At 32.2% G+C, this 13,440-nt stretch overlaps 1 protein-coding gene across 1 annotated transcript in view; it reads right to left on the bottom strand.

Moving 5' to 3' along the window:
- Positions 1-13,440, bottom strand: part of LOC125075799 (dynein axonemal heavy chain 5) — a 154,697-nt gene that overhangs the window by 137,179 nt on the left and 4,078 nt on the right. Inside the window, exons 9-17 of the mRNA XM_047687562.1 lie at positions 12,850-13,073; positions 11,938-12,085; positions 11,103-11,284; positions 9,077-9,280; positions 8,599-8,872; positions 8,215-8,269; positions 7,903-8,042; positions 7,679-7,827; positions 6,848-6,980 (exon numbers count right to left, since the gene is read on the bottom strand). Coding sequence (XP_047543518.1) covers positions 6,848-6,980; positions 7,679-7,827; positions 7,903-8,042; positions 8,215-8,269; positions 8,599-8,872; positions 9,077-9,280; positions 11,103-11,284; positions 11,938-12,085; positions 12,850-13,073 — 1,509 coding nt within the window. The remainder of the gene's footprint in view (positions 1-6,847; positions 6,981-7,678; positions 7,828-7,902; positions 8,043-8,214; positions 8,270-8,598; positions 8,873-9,076; positions 9,281-11,102; positions 11,285-11,937; positions 12,086-12,849; positions 13,074-13,440) is intronic.

Here is a 13,440-nt window from a genome sequence, read left to right as displayed (position 1 = left end):
CAACTAAATAAGAAATGACAACAGAGAAGTTGCAGCATCATGCAGTCATAATATCCCCAACCGTAATAATACCGACGTTATTCTTTGTCGAGTAGAAATATATCGATTTTAAACTATAGAATACGCGATGAAAATGAAAGTGCGAAAGTGACAGTTGCGCTTTGCGCATGTCATTTGAACTGATCCGAATGGTCTCCGTCTACTAAAAATAATGCTCTTCCCACTCGTGGGGAAATACGCATGTGTATTTCATAATTTTTAAACTTACTTTTATATACAACTTTTTTCTTTAACTGTACTTTTGTGTATACACAATCTATTTATAGATGATACGAATAAATTAACAATATTTAACACAAGTAAATCTAAAGTTGAATTTTTAAAACTTTCATGATTACGTAACGACTACGATCCCTATTTGTTGACCAATTATGACTATGTATGTATGAATTACACTGTTTTCTAACTAAATGACACTTGCATCCAAAAGTGCTATGATTAATTTATTTAAATAATTAAAATTAAAAAAATATTTGAACATTTTTTATGCCATATGTTATGATTTTTATTATTCATAAATCTTTAATTTTACGATTATCATATACATATAAAAAATATTCAAAATTTTCGTGTACGTATTGTTGCAGTAAGATTGCATAATTATATAATATAAAAAACTTAGTATAATAATATATAACACCCCTTTATACTTTTTTTTTTTGAAGGATGATATCAACTTTATACACATTTCACTGCACTTTTATTCGAACATTAAATATTCTAACACTTTCCTATGTATATTTTTTAGTTTGCTCTGCAATGAGTTTTTGAATAAGCAGCATTACACCAAGTAATTTACATTTTTATAAGTCGCAATGCTGTTAGTAAGAGCACTACGCTTACCTTGTAGTCGAATAGGCGACCAACTCCCACTTGTGTCGCTCGTGACTCCAAACGACTATCCATCGCGCTCTGTGGTACGCGAACAAGTAACGAAATATCTTTGGGACTAAGATTCGGTGTTCCAAGCCTAACCAACGAATTTTATGCTCATTACCATAATGTTTATTTAAAACACTTATTCATATATTAAATAAAAAATAGAAATTAAAAGTATGAATATCAATTTAAGAATTATATTTAATATTATTTTTAAGGTTTAATTAATTAATTGCTGTGTTTTAAATGTAATACAAAAATGATACTAAACGGTATTCATAGCTTACTTACCAGTTAGTTATTACGAACGTAAAATGTATCAATAATATAAAATATTATATATGTATGTAGACTGTTGGCCATTAGCGTATATTACTTTTAATTTAAAGTTTATATTTACATATTCTATTGTATTTTCTGAAATTTATATTTAATACTGCTCACTATTTAAAAATATCGTTACAATTAAACTTATTTTATAACACTGTCTGAGTTTACTTTACTAAATTTCAACCACACTGCGGATATGGATATCTACGGGAAATGTAGAGAGCCGCATATATACCAGGTTAACAGAAATCGTAGGAGTTATAACTCCCCTTTGCGCATGTCATCGGAACAAAAAAAAAGCAGTAAACCCAACATGCTAATAATACTCATGATAAATATCTAATATGTAATCATTCCATACATTGTAATTTATTAGAGACTATTTAATAGAGTTTAATGTTTAATGAGATTAATATCGATATAAAATTTAACAATTTAATTTAAATTTTTATCCAATCATTAAAGTTTTAAAACTATCAATATAATTTTAACATAAAAAAACTCAGGGTCAATATTCAACAATGTCAGTAGATTGATCGTTTGTTGAAATAAATTAAATAATCACCAGTCTTCTTTTACAATTGACTGATACGACTACATGAAAATATTCTTAAAAAATTACCAGCATGTATTCGATGAATTATATATATAAATTTAAAGTAAAAATGCACCTTTAGAAAAGTTGTATAAGGTTTATAATTTTATATACAAAGTAAACGATAATTACAACTATTCATATACAATAGATATGGCGTTAAATAGATATGGCAATAAAATACAGTATTATATGTCCGTTACATGATACAACTTGGCAAGGTTCACTTTTCCATTGAGTTAGTTTTAGAGTACAGGTTTAATGGGAAAGAATAACATATATACAAAATATACAAAACAAATTCGTTTTTGTATTTTAGTTAATACATTTTATCAAATTGTCAAAAACTTTTATTTTGTTATTAAAATGATCAATTTTAAATAAAAAATAAAAACTAAACCATTGGACAACACACAACCAATCTATTGTATAACAACTCCAAGACCAATCTATTGTATAACATTCAGATCTGGGGCTATCAAAGAACTGCGGATAGTGAATGACAACGATCGTATCCGCAATATCCGCGCTTATACCAAGAGAACATAATCAACAGAAGGTCGACCTATCTCTAGTGTTCAAGTGGGGGACGTATGCATATATGTATACTAACATAGCGAAATAGCAATCAACAGAAACTTGAAGCAAGAGAGGGATAGCGAAAGGTTTGCGCATGTCAACTAGAATCCTTTCTTACTACTTACTACTAGAGAAGGGGATTTTTACCAAATCTTGATGAATTTGCGAACGAGTCAAACTATTTTATATAAAATATATAAATTTGGTATCCTCCCATACTAATACAATAAAATTTTAGAATATGTATTATTTAAGACGCTATTTCTCTACAGTGAATTCCTATTATTAATAGTATGAATAAGAAAAATCATTTACAGAAATTTATAATTTCCCAATGTTATTAATAATTATACCAAAGTTAATAATTATACCTAACAAATAATGCATTCCAAATTATACATTTCTAATAATACAAAAAAGTATAATTATGTTTTTGGAAAAATAAATTTGTTATTTCCCTGTCTCTGTACCAAGCTTTACTGCGTGAGTATCTAATATTTCATGTTTTACATAAACAACTTTTCAATTGTTCCTACGAAAACATTCAAAATGGCAGACGTGACAATGTCACTTATTGTTTGATTCGCTATATTTTAAAACTATCCAATAACATCATAGAGTTAAATAAAGACGTGTTCCATTTAGCACAATGAAGATAATAAGCAACATTTAATTTAACAAAAAAAGTTACTCATGTTAAAAAAAACAAGTATAGTCCGCTTCAGCTTCAAAGGCTTACCAACTTTTATAATATTATAAATCCATTAATACTGACGTAGCACTAACCGGGTATTGTGTATGTAGGCGTAACGTACACAACACACCCTAAGGAACTGACATGCGCAATTATCACGAGAATATTCAACCTTCTTCCATTCCTGCTGCCCTAGTAAATATGCGGCTAAATTTGTCCACGTTAAACATCTGCGTGAAGTTTATATATACCGTAAGGTTTTGAAAAGAAAAATTGTTACTAATTTTTTAATTTACATATTTTGTAAAACATGTAAATAAATAATAAACTCAGTTATATAATATTAATAGAATAATTTTAAGTGTAAGCTGCAAAATATTTAGGTATACTTTTCAAGTTATATTATCTCGCATGAAAGTGAAGGAATACGGTTTTTTAAGTACAAACAAAATTAATAAAATCACTGTAAGTGAAAAGTTAGTTATACTGTGCATAAATATTAAACAGACTTATTTTATTAAAACTAATATTGTAGAGTTCTGTAATAATATATGTATCCATAATTAATTGATAGATATGAAATAGTAATACTTGTGTTATCCTCTACATAATACAATCAAACCAAAACAGTAAACAATTGTTTTATATTTTATTTAGGTGTTTATTACTAATTTATGAATATTAATTCCTGTTTAGTACTACAAACGATGAATTAAAATATTATATTAAAAAAAGGAGGCAATGTAACATGCACAAAACTTATCATTATTATAAATATTCAGTCTTAGGCTACCACGACGATCATATAGCAATGTAGTCGTTATTATTAATTTTATAAACCACAAGGTATGTTAAATTAAATGATTAATAATATTAACTAACAAAACCGAGCGGTTTTGTTAATTTTTATTTTTTGTTAACATTTACTGAAAAATAAATTAAAATTTCGTATAAATACGAATTTATTGATTATACCCTAGTTTGATTGTTTAATAACTATATATACGCTTGAGATCCCATTTCAATCTTTTGTAAGAGCGACAGGTATTTTTCACCCGCAATAATACCAAGCACACATAAATAAACAAGAGGTTCGAGTTGAAAGGCGAACAAGCCTTTCTGCGCATGTCTTGGTTAGTCAGCTATATTCAAGACGAGTAACTCAACGACGGTTATTATTGTTTATTCGGAAAATACTATTTAAGTTTCATAAACACTCAACTATTATTTATTGTATATATACTAATATTATACAGAGGTAAAATTTGTTTGTTCGTAAATGGAGGGAATATCTGGATATAATGATCCACTGGTAGAAAGCTACATCGTATAATTGGCATATCATTTTCTTTATTTACAAATTTCACCCATGCGAATCGGGGTGGAATATATCCAAAAATATCTATATCTCGATACGTATATAACAATCTGTAGATATTCTACTGGGGCGCTAAGGCCTCTGCTTTTTGAGACTAAGGTTTGGAGCTTATTGCACGCTGTTCTGACGTAGGTCGGTGAAAAAACATATGGGAATTATGAGTCGACATATCCAAATTTCCTCAACTTGAATTTCTTTACCGCCGAACTCGACTTAAATTGTAAACACAAATTAATCTTATAAAAATTCACAGGACTTTCTGTATGTGTGATGTCACATTCAATTATGATTGGCGTTTTAGTGATTAGATATCATTTATAAAATTTTTATTGAACCTCTAGACATTTACATTTAAAACAAAAAAAGTTCTAAAATATTTTTTTCTTTTAATTGCATCCACAGTATTTTAATTCAAACAGTTTATTAGTTTATTTTCTGTGATTTGGATAAATTTATTGATTGATTTTTGTTATTTTTTTGTTTTTATTCATCGATAAGGTGAAAGGCATGTTTTGGTTTAAAAAAATCTGATGCAACAAAATCATTCATATGCGTATTTGTATGGAATAAATGAAGACAGTTATTTTAAGCTGTTGGGTGTAAAAAGAACAAATTTCAAAAAAATATTATTATTTTATTGTAATTATTTATTTGCACGCAATTAAATACAATTTTTAATTATGCCGCAGAAGTAGAACTTCTTACACGCAACACACACGCGGAGTTATTTTTTAAATTATGAGTGCATATAAATATTTGTGTTGGAATCGTTTTATTTATAATACAAATGTATTACGTAAAAGTATGAAATATAATAGTTTCTTCTTCCTCTAGAGAGCAGTTGCCGCTAGTGATGTCACATAGCGTTAATAATACCGACATTACGTGCTAACAGATACACGTTTGGTGTACGACATTTAACCGTAAATAATATGTCCTAATTAAATCAAGGGACTGTACCTGAAACTACAGAACTTTGCTCCACCAAAAGTCGAATAGGTCTACCAAGCATACCATAAGAAGTATTTTATCGTAGTGTTATTAATGATAACTAAAAATCCTATATCCTATCAGTATCATAGAGTAATTCTGCTATAAAAATAAATACGTAAATCAGAAAATACCTGTTATAACGGTTACTGTTACGAAGACATGTGTCTTATCATTCTAGTCCCAGTCTTAGCACTAACGACAATTTATGCTCCTCGATATCATTATTTAATTATTATTTTGATTTTTGGTGGAGTTAGACAATAGTGCTGTAATAAATATTAACGATTCCTTACATCGCCAATACGCCGCCAACCTTGGGAGATGTTATGTCGCTTGTGCCTGTAGTTACACTGGCTCACTCAACCTTCAAACCGGAACACAACAATACTGGGTACTGCTGTTTGGTGGTAGAACATCTGATGACTGGGTGTACCTACCCAGACGCAGAGCATTAATTTTTGGACTATCATTGTCATTATTGTCTTTTTTGCATTTCGCAAAAAGTATGCATCTCTCCAAATTGTCAATAATTAACAAGTATCGTCTGTCAATTACAACTGGTTACTTAAAGTGCACCTTATAAAATAAAAAAATTAAATAGTAATGTCGACCGATTTTGTTCACGGCGGCTAATCTCAAACTAGACCAGTTGACTACGCAGGACATATTACAATGCTCAAGTGTGTGTGTGTGTATATACACAGGTGCACCCTCTATTTCACTTTCACTCTCATATTTATTCATATGAGACAAACATTTTTTTTTTTGCCACTAGACCAACGAGGCAGCTTAACATTACATGACGTTTATACGTATTTGAATCTTTTACGGTTAGCTTGTAATCATACCAAGAAATGCGACAGAATTAGCTTTAAAACGGGATAAAGGGTTTTAAAAAAATCCTTTCTGCTGTAACTTGTTTGCGAGGAATTTACAGAATAATTATTTATCTATAGGTTCTTATTTATATACGTTTTTTATTTATTAATTTATACTTTTTGTCTATGAATAATTGCGGCATTTATTTATTTATCGTGGCAACAAACAGTACATAATAAACGAATGACCGAAATTAAAACAATGTCTGAAAAACAACGAATGATGATGAGAATTATGAATATTTAATTTAGGTAACGACCGAATGCCGGAAATGCATTGAAATACCTGAAATGCAACATACTTTGAAATAAATGCAAAACGCATTTACTTCTTTATAATAGAACCGTTTTTGCATTCGCATGAATAATTGTCGATAACTTTAATTTATCCAGTTTTAATGTATTATTTTAATCGAATCAAATATAAAGCGTTCTGTTGCTAAATTACAGCTAACACTTACCTATGACTTCGGTGTCCTGTGAAAAGTGCTTGATGATGAGGTCCAAAGCGCGTCTCGTGACCTTGATGAGGACGTCGACGACCTTGCGGCTGTAGTAGCGGCGCATCTCACTCACTGCGTTCTTCACCATTTCCTACATACAAATTTTGTTTCAAGATTATTTAACATAAATGTATACATATTCTGGCTCGTGATGTTGTGACTCAAGACACCATAGTGATCAGTATATTATAGACAATATACTTTTATAATAATTAACGAGTATATTGCGCGAATTGTGCAGCTGAACATTTTCGCAGTCAAAACAATAGATTTTGATATAATAATAAAAATACTGGTATAGTATTTAATACGCAATAATATAATATGCGGCTATCTTTACATCGTTAACGCTGTGCGTTGAAAAGGGGTAAAGAGATTCGAAGAATACAGGTTAAGAAACCAATCCTTTTTGACCTATTAACTAAAACCTTACCAGCTTTTTGGAAGCTCTATTTTTTAAGTATCACGAACTCATCATATACTATACTGCTAAAGAGCATTATTTAGTATTCTCGTGATCTTGTTTCAAGGGTGAGTTAGCCAGTGTAATTTCAGACACAAGAGGCATTTGTCTGCCTGCCTACTTATTATAAATACAATTAAAAACCTTAAAAGCAACTGTACCAGTATTCAAAGATTGCTAATGATGCCGTCAGAGTTCAAATTTTTTTTATTAATAATTTATAACCAATAGAAATACACATTTCTATGACCTTTTTCGAGTTGAATTTGGGAGCAATATCGATATAATTATGTCGAATAGTTTTTATATAAGGCTATCGTTAGTACCTGCATGCTCTTCGACAAACCACCAGCGGGTATAGAGAGTAAACGGTGAGGGCTTTCAAAGCATTCCCACACTGCGGACCAGTCCTGCTGACCACTGGTGGTCGACTCGTTCATTGTAGACGCTGCGCCGCTGGCCGACTGTGTGTCGTCTGTGTTCAAATAATACAAGAACATATTATCAAAACTTACATATGTGTTATGATATTTATTTTAATAAAACCCACCATCGGCTATGAGAAACTCAAAGTCCGGATTGATCTCAGTCGGCTTCACTTGTTGCGCGGCTTTTTTGACCAAATCGAGGACCTCTTCAACCGCCTCTTCTACCATAAGACTTTTTCTATTGAGTTCCACGCATGCATTGCTATAAATAATATTAACATGTTAATAAGAATATAATGTGTGTGGACATTCCTTTGCTGTCGTCCATACTAATATTATAAATGGAAAAGTAAGTCTGCCCATTTAATAATTTGATGAATTTTGTTATGAAGCATTATTAAACACCAAGGAGGGATTGTCAAGGATCAACTTACCGACATCCACTCTCGACGTGCTCGATAAACTCCTCCACAGACCAAGGCGTTTCTTCTAAAACACAAGCGTTACAATATCTTTTTTAATTATAAGTAAATTTGTATACTCTTTTATCACAAACATTTAAACAGATCGCAATTTTTTAATGTATATACTTTTAAAGAATAATACATTTTATTTCCAAATGCACATTTGCGGACAATATGTCAATTACTACATTTACTTAAAATTAATTATTTTATTAGAGCTGCGCAGTCATATTTATTATAACGGATAACCTTTTATTTGTTCCTATGAACGAGCAGGCTAAGATTTTATTTTATTGCGTTATGAATAATATAATCTGATTAGTATAGTAATGGTAAATTTATTAAAATATTTACCTGGTAAGGCGATCAAAGTAACTTCTTGCATTCCAGAGAGCATGTAAATAATTCTATTCGTGTATATATCGTGCACTCTCGTTACGAGCACGTCGAAACTATTAATAGCTGCATTAGCGCGGTCAATGAACGCTTTCCAGTCTTCACTTGTCCAAAATACTGTTCGGAGGCCAGGAAGCAGCAGAGATGACAGACGAACGACTTGAGGCAGAAGGAGAGGGCGCACTTCTAGCTTGACTTGCCGAACTGTACGAAGATAGTCTTCAAGTAGGAACTGAACAACAAAAATATCAAATTCATTCTGTGTTAACCATAAACCTAAATATAATTCAAAAATAAACCATTTATATGATTTAAAATAAAAATTGAAAACTTAAGTCAATGATTGCGTCTGAACAATGAGATAATTCAAAGAGTATTTCAAGCGAAGGCCACGTATTGTTAAACAACTGGCTGAGTATAAATAACACACACTCACTTGTAAGGAATCGTTTACAAGCGTGAAATAATTTTTCTTCGCATACAAAGAATGACACACAATGGGCAGCTCAAGACCCATTTTGACGAGACAGTCCGATTCTCTTATCAATAATTTGATGGTGTGATCTAAGTTGACTGTGATGCGACCGGAATCGTCTATCTTCAACAAAGTATTATTGAGACTATCATCGACGTCCCATAGCTGGAAAAAAAAAACTATTTTAAACTTCGGCAATTTATTTTAATCTATACAGATTAATCACGAAGTCTCAGAAACCATAACACTTACAAATTTGAAATTTGGCAGGTATTTTAAGGGTGTGTACATCCGCTAAGAATTGACGAAACTCCACCTCTAAATGGGTAAAACGGAATTTGGATATTTGTACGAAAGTCCTATAATCGGGCACAGCTAGTTTCATATAATGATTGATATGATGTTTGGATTGAATTCCACAAAAGCACTAAATAAATTTAAATGGTTTATAATAACGTATCCAGATGACTCAATGAACGCAGGTAATTTGACGACAGAAACCGAGTACTTATAGATACTTATATTATCGCGATATATATATCTGCCTTATGTCTATATCGAAAAGAACAAATCTCTAATTTTTCTCAGTTTAGGTTCTTATGTATAGAATCCAGACAACCGTTGCATAGACTCTTACACGCATTTAAAATTGGTATGATGACGTTTGTTTAATGCAATTAATGATAATCTCTCTTGATTTGCATTTAAGATCCTTATATTCTCATATTTATTCGTAAATATTTAAACATTAAACATAAATATGAACCAAAAATCGTATGGCTTGTTCTCGTTATACTTAGGTAAGAACTATGATTTCCGGATAGAATTTAGTATGGCCTTAAAGAAAATGAAACACATTTGGTAAGGTTTTAGTTGTAACGATTGCTACAGGACTCGCTTAAATAGAGCAATAAGCAACGGTGACCTTGAAACAAGTGTTTCCTGAGCAATTTGAGTGGCGAGTGACTTAGTGATCAGTAGCCGCGGTACAACCTGCCTAGGAACTGCTTGGTTTTTCAACGCGCAATGTATAGTGACGTATTGTGATTTGTGACTATTTCCAACTTTTATGACTACTTGATAATTCAATTCTTATTTCGAAATTATCTGGGTATCCTGCAATAAGTAAAGTTGGTGTCCCTTGCCCACACAATGTCCCCCAAATAAGTAAATTTTTGTCCAAACATTCTACAAATGTCCTACTGTTAGGCAAAGATACCCCCCCCCCCCTCCTTCTTTAGAAAAGGTCAGGAACATTTTAACCACGGCATCACGATATGGTGGTGGTGGTGGTACACAAATGAAATAATTTCGCTTGACACATGCAGATTTCTTCACGATGTTTTTCTACCAACGAGTACTGACTGACTTGACACATGCAGATTTCTTCACGATGTTTTTCTACCAACGAGTACTGACTGACTTATCACTAGATGAAATTAGGTTCATACGTGAAAACTAACTTTAGCTGCCTTTGCGTTACGAAGAAAGCCACAATTTTTATCACCTCTTAAGTCAATTTACTTCAATTCTTAAGTCAATTTATTTAAACTACTCCAAAATTGACTGTAAAGTATCAGCCCATATCAGTTCAACGGAGAAAGGTCTCCCCTCTCTCTCTCTCTTCTTAAGCAACTGACTGTTTATGTTTAATTCCAGTAGTTTACAATTCAGTTAAGAGATGCATGATTCATCCACGGGGACCATCGATTTTTTATTTTAATATTGAATGGGTACATATTTCAGAATTCAATCATATTCTCTCATAGATTATATTGGCATTATACAAACGTCAACCATATCTTACCTAACTTAACCATATCACCAATGAACCACCAACCTTGGATAAAAAACTAAGATGTTAAGTCCCTTTCGCTGCGGTTAAAATGGAACACGATAATACAATGTATTGTTTGAGGATATGATCAGAAGGTGTTGTAAGAAATGCGAGCGGTTCACTTCAATAACGACTATGACAAAGGATTACATTTTGGTTCATCCAGACGGCGCGCATGGTGTCCTCGTAGTTGTGTATGAGCGCGCGCGTGGCGGTGTACTTGCGCATCATGTCGGCGGCCGCGGGCAGCGCGCGCAGCACGGGGTGCGCGCACACGCTCTCCACCGTCTCCGTCATGTTGTACATCAGGCAGCGCGCCCACTTTATACGACCTTCACCGATATTGTTGAATCATTCACAATATCCACGGACCAAATCACACGCTTAGTTTTTTTTTATAAAATTCATAGGCGTTCGGATAGATTTTGCCTCACTACTGACTGTAACATTGGTGCTCCAAAAATAATCAACCATTCCTTACATCACAAATGCGTCATCAACTTTAGGAGATAAGATTTTATATCTCTTGTGCCTGTATTTACTTTGGCTCACTTTCCCTTCATACCGGAACACAATAATGGCTATTTGGCGGTAGAATATAAAAGCAATGAGTGGTTCCTATACGGTATATGACTATCCCACTACGTCCTTTCAATAAATAAATAATTAAAGCTCAACACAATTCCTCAGCATTACATTATGCGTAGTGTTGAGTTTGACATGAAACGTGAATATATTTAACAGGTATTATAAAATATTATGGAACTTTACTTATGAACATAACTTGATCAAGTCTTACAACTGAATTTGACTGAACTGATAAATTCCAACAAATTGATTGACTACAGGTTTTTTCATTGTTATTTTTCACAAAATTATAGTTCCAGTGAACATACGATAGTATATCAAGTGTAAGGCAATTTAGTGGATCGTTATTTTTTTGTTTAACGTGTCGTGATGATTTATTAGGAAATGCTCAACTTACCAGCTACGGGAGAGTAATTCCTTGGTAAAGGCGGATCGTCTTTTTGCCTTTTAAACATTTTCATTATTTTGTCAACTTCCTTCTCGCTATACTTTAACACTCTATCGTATTTCTCGCTGAGTTTTGTTATTTGAATTTTTTGGCTGACCTGAAAATGTTAATTTGTAATATTATTCTGTAGCCTAGTGTAAAATCTCTTTGCTTAATAGCTCTCACATTTGGTTATCAGACATAAAAAAATCAATCTTATTAAACACTAGTTGCCGCCCCCGGCTTTATTCACATTTTAAGGGTTGATCGTCAGGTGTCAGGGATAAAAAACTTGGATTTTCTTGGAGTTCAAGGTTGCTTCGTACAATAGATATCATTAAAATCTGTTCAATGATTTCATGCAATGATGTCATGTTAAGCTTATGCTTATGCTTATATGTTAAATAAATATTTAAAAAAAAATTGTGACATTTTCAGTACCAGGCCACAGAATTTATATATTAACGTATAATTTATTTATACACGTAATGCAATAACTTTGTATCCCTTTAAACGTAAATACAGAAAATAAAATTAGGCGCAATTAAATTGGATATGAAGAAACCTAATATTTTTATATAATAATCATTACAAATACATTAAATTAATCAAAAACCATTACACATGCACTTGACACACAGAGATCACTTATATATTGAATATGAAAAAATCATAGTTTACGTTCATACTGTATAACAAGTAACAACACAGGGCATCAAAGTTAAAAATTAATGTGGCTTTGTGGCTTGAAGATATCTAATCGGCCAGACTTCTTATTAATCGAATCAATGAATCATATATTTTTGTCGGTAATAAACGATCGATGAATTTCGACCAATGATACCGTTATAACTGAAATATTTATATTTTTTATCTATGTACCTTCTCAAACCTAGTAAGGAACTTAATTCCCTGCGGCGTCTCCCATACACTAGCAAAGTTAACTTCGATAGTGCTTCCAATCGACTCCCGGAGAGTATTGGTTTTCTCTTCGAAGGCTTGATAGTCTTTGTCAAACTCGTTGTTTCTGTAGTCGAGATAATCATACTGACATGACGTTACCGCTTTCTTAGCCTCGTTAAAAGCGTGCATCGCCTCTTCAAGGTCTGTAACATGTTATAGGAATGTGTTAAGAGAGAGGGTAGGACTTTCCCCTTTGATCCCCTGTGATAGGCACAATCCCACAATGACATATTTTACCACCAAATACCAATACTTACTACTGTTGTGTTCCGGTTTGAAAGCAGAGTCAAGTCAGTATAACTACAAACACATGAGAGATCTTACTTCTCAAGGTAGGTGGCGCATTGGTTATGTGAGGAATGATTAAGTTTTCTTACCAATGTCTATTATAAGCGGTGATCACCACATACTATTCCTCGATCCATTTCCAGCCCTGGGCGGACTATTTTGTAAAATAGAGAAAACTTTCTTAAACTCCCAATGTTAGCCCATTTGGAGTTCAAGTTCTAG

Source organism: Vanessa atalanta, chromosome Z (assembly GCF_905147765.1).
Source record: "Vanessa atalanta chromosome Z, ilVanAtal1.2, whole genome shotgun sequence".
Lineage (NCBI taxonomy): Eukaryota > Metazoa > Arthropoda > Insecta > Lepidoptera > Nymphalidae > Vanessa > Vanessa atalanta.
The sequence above is the reverse complement of the archived record's forward strand: the minus strand, read 5'-3'. Positions and strand labels throughout refer to the sequence as shown.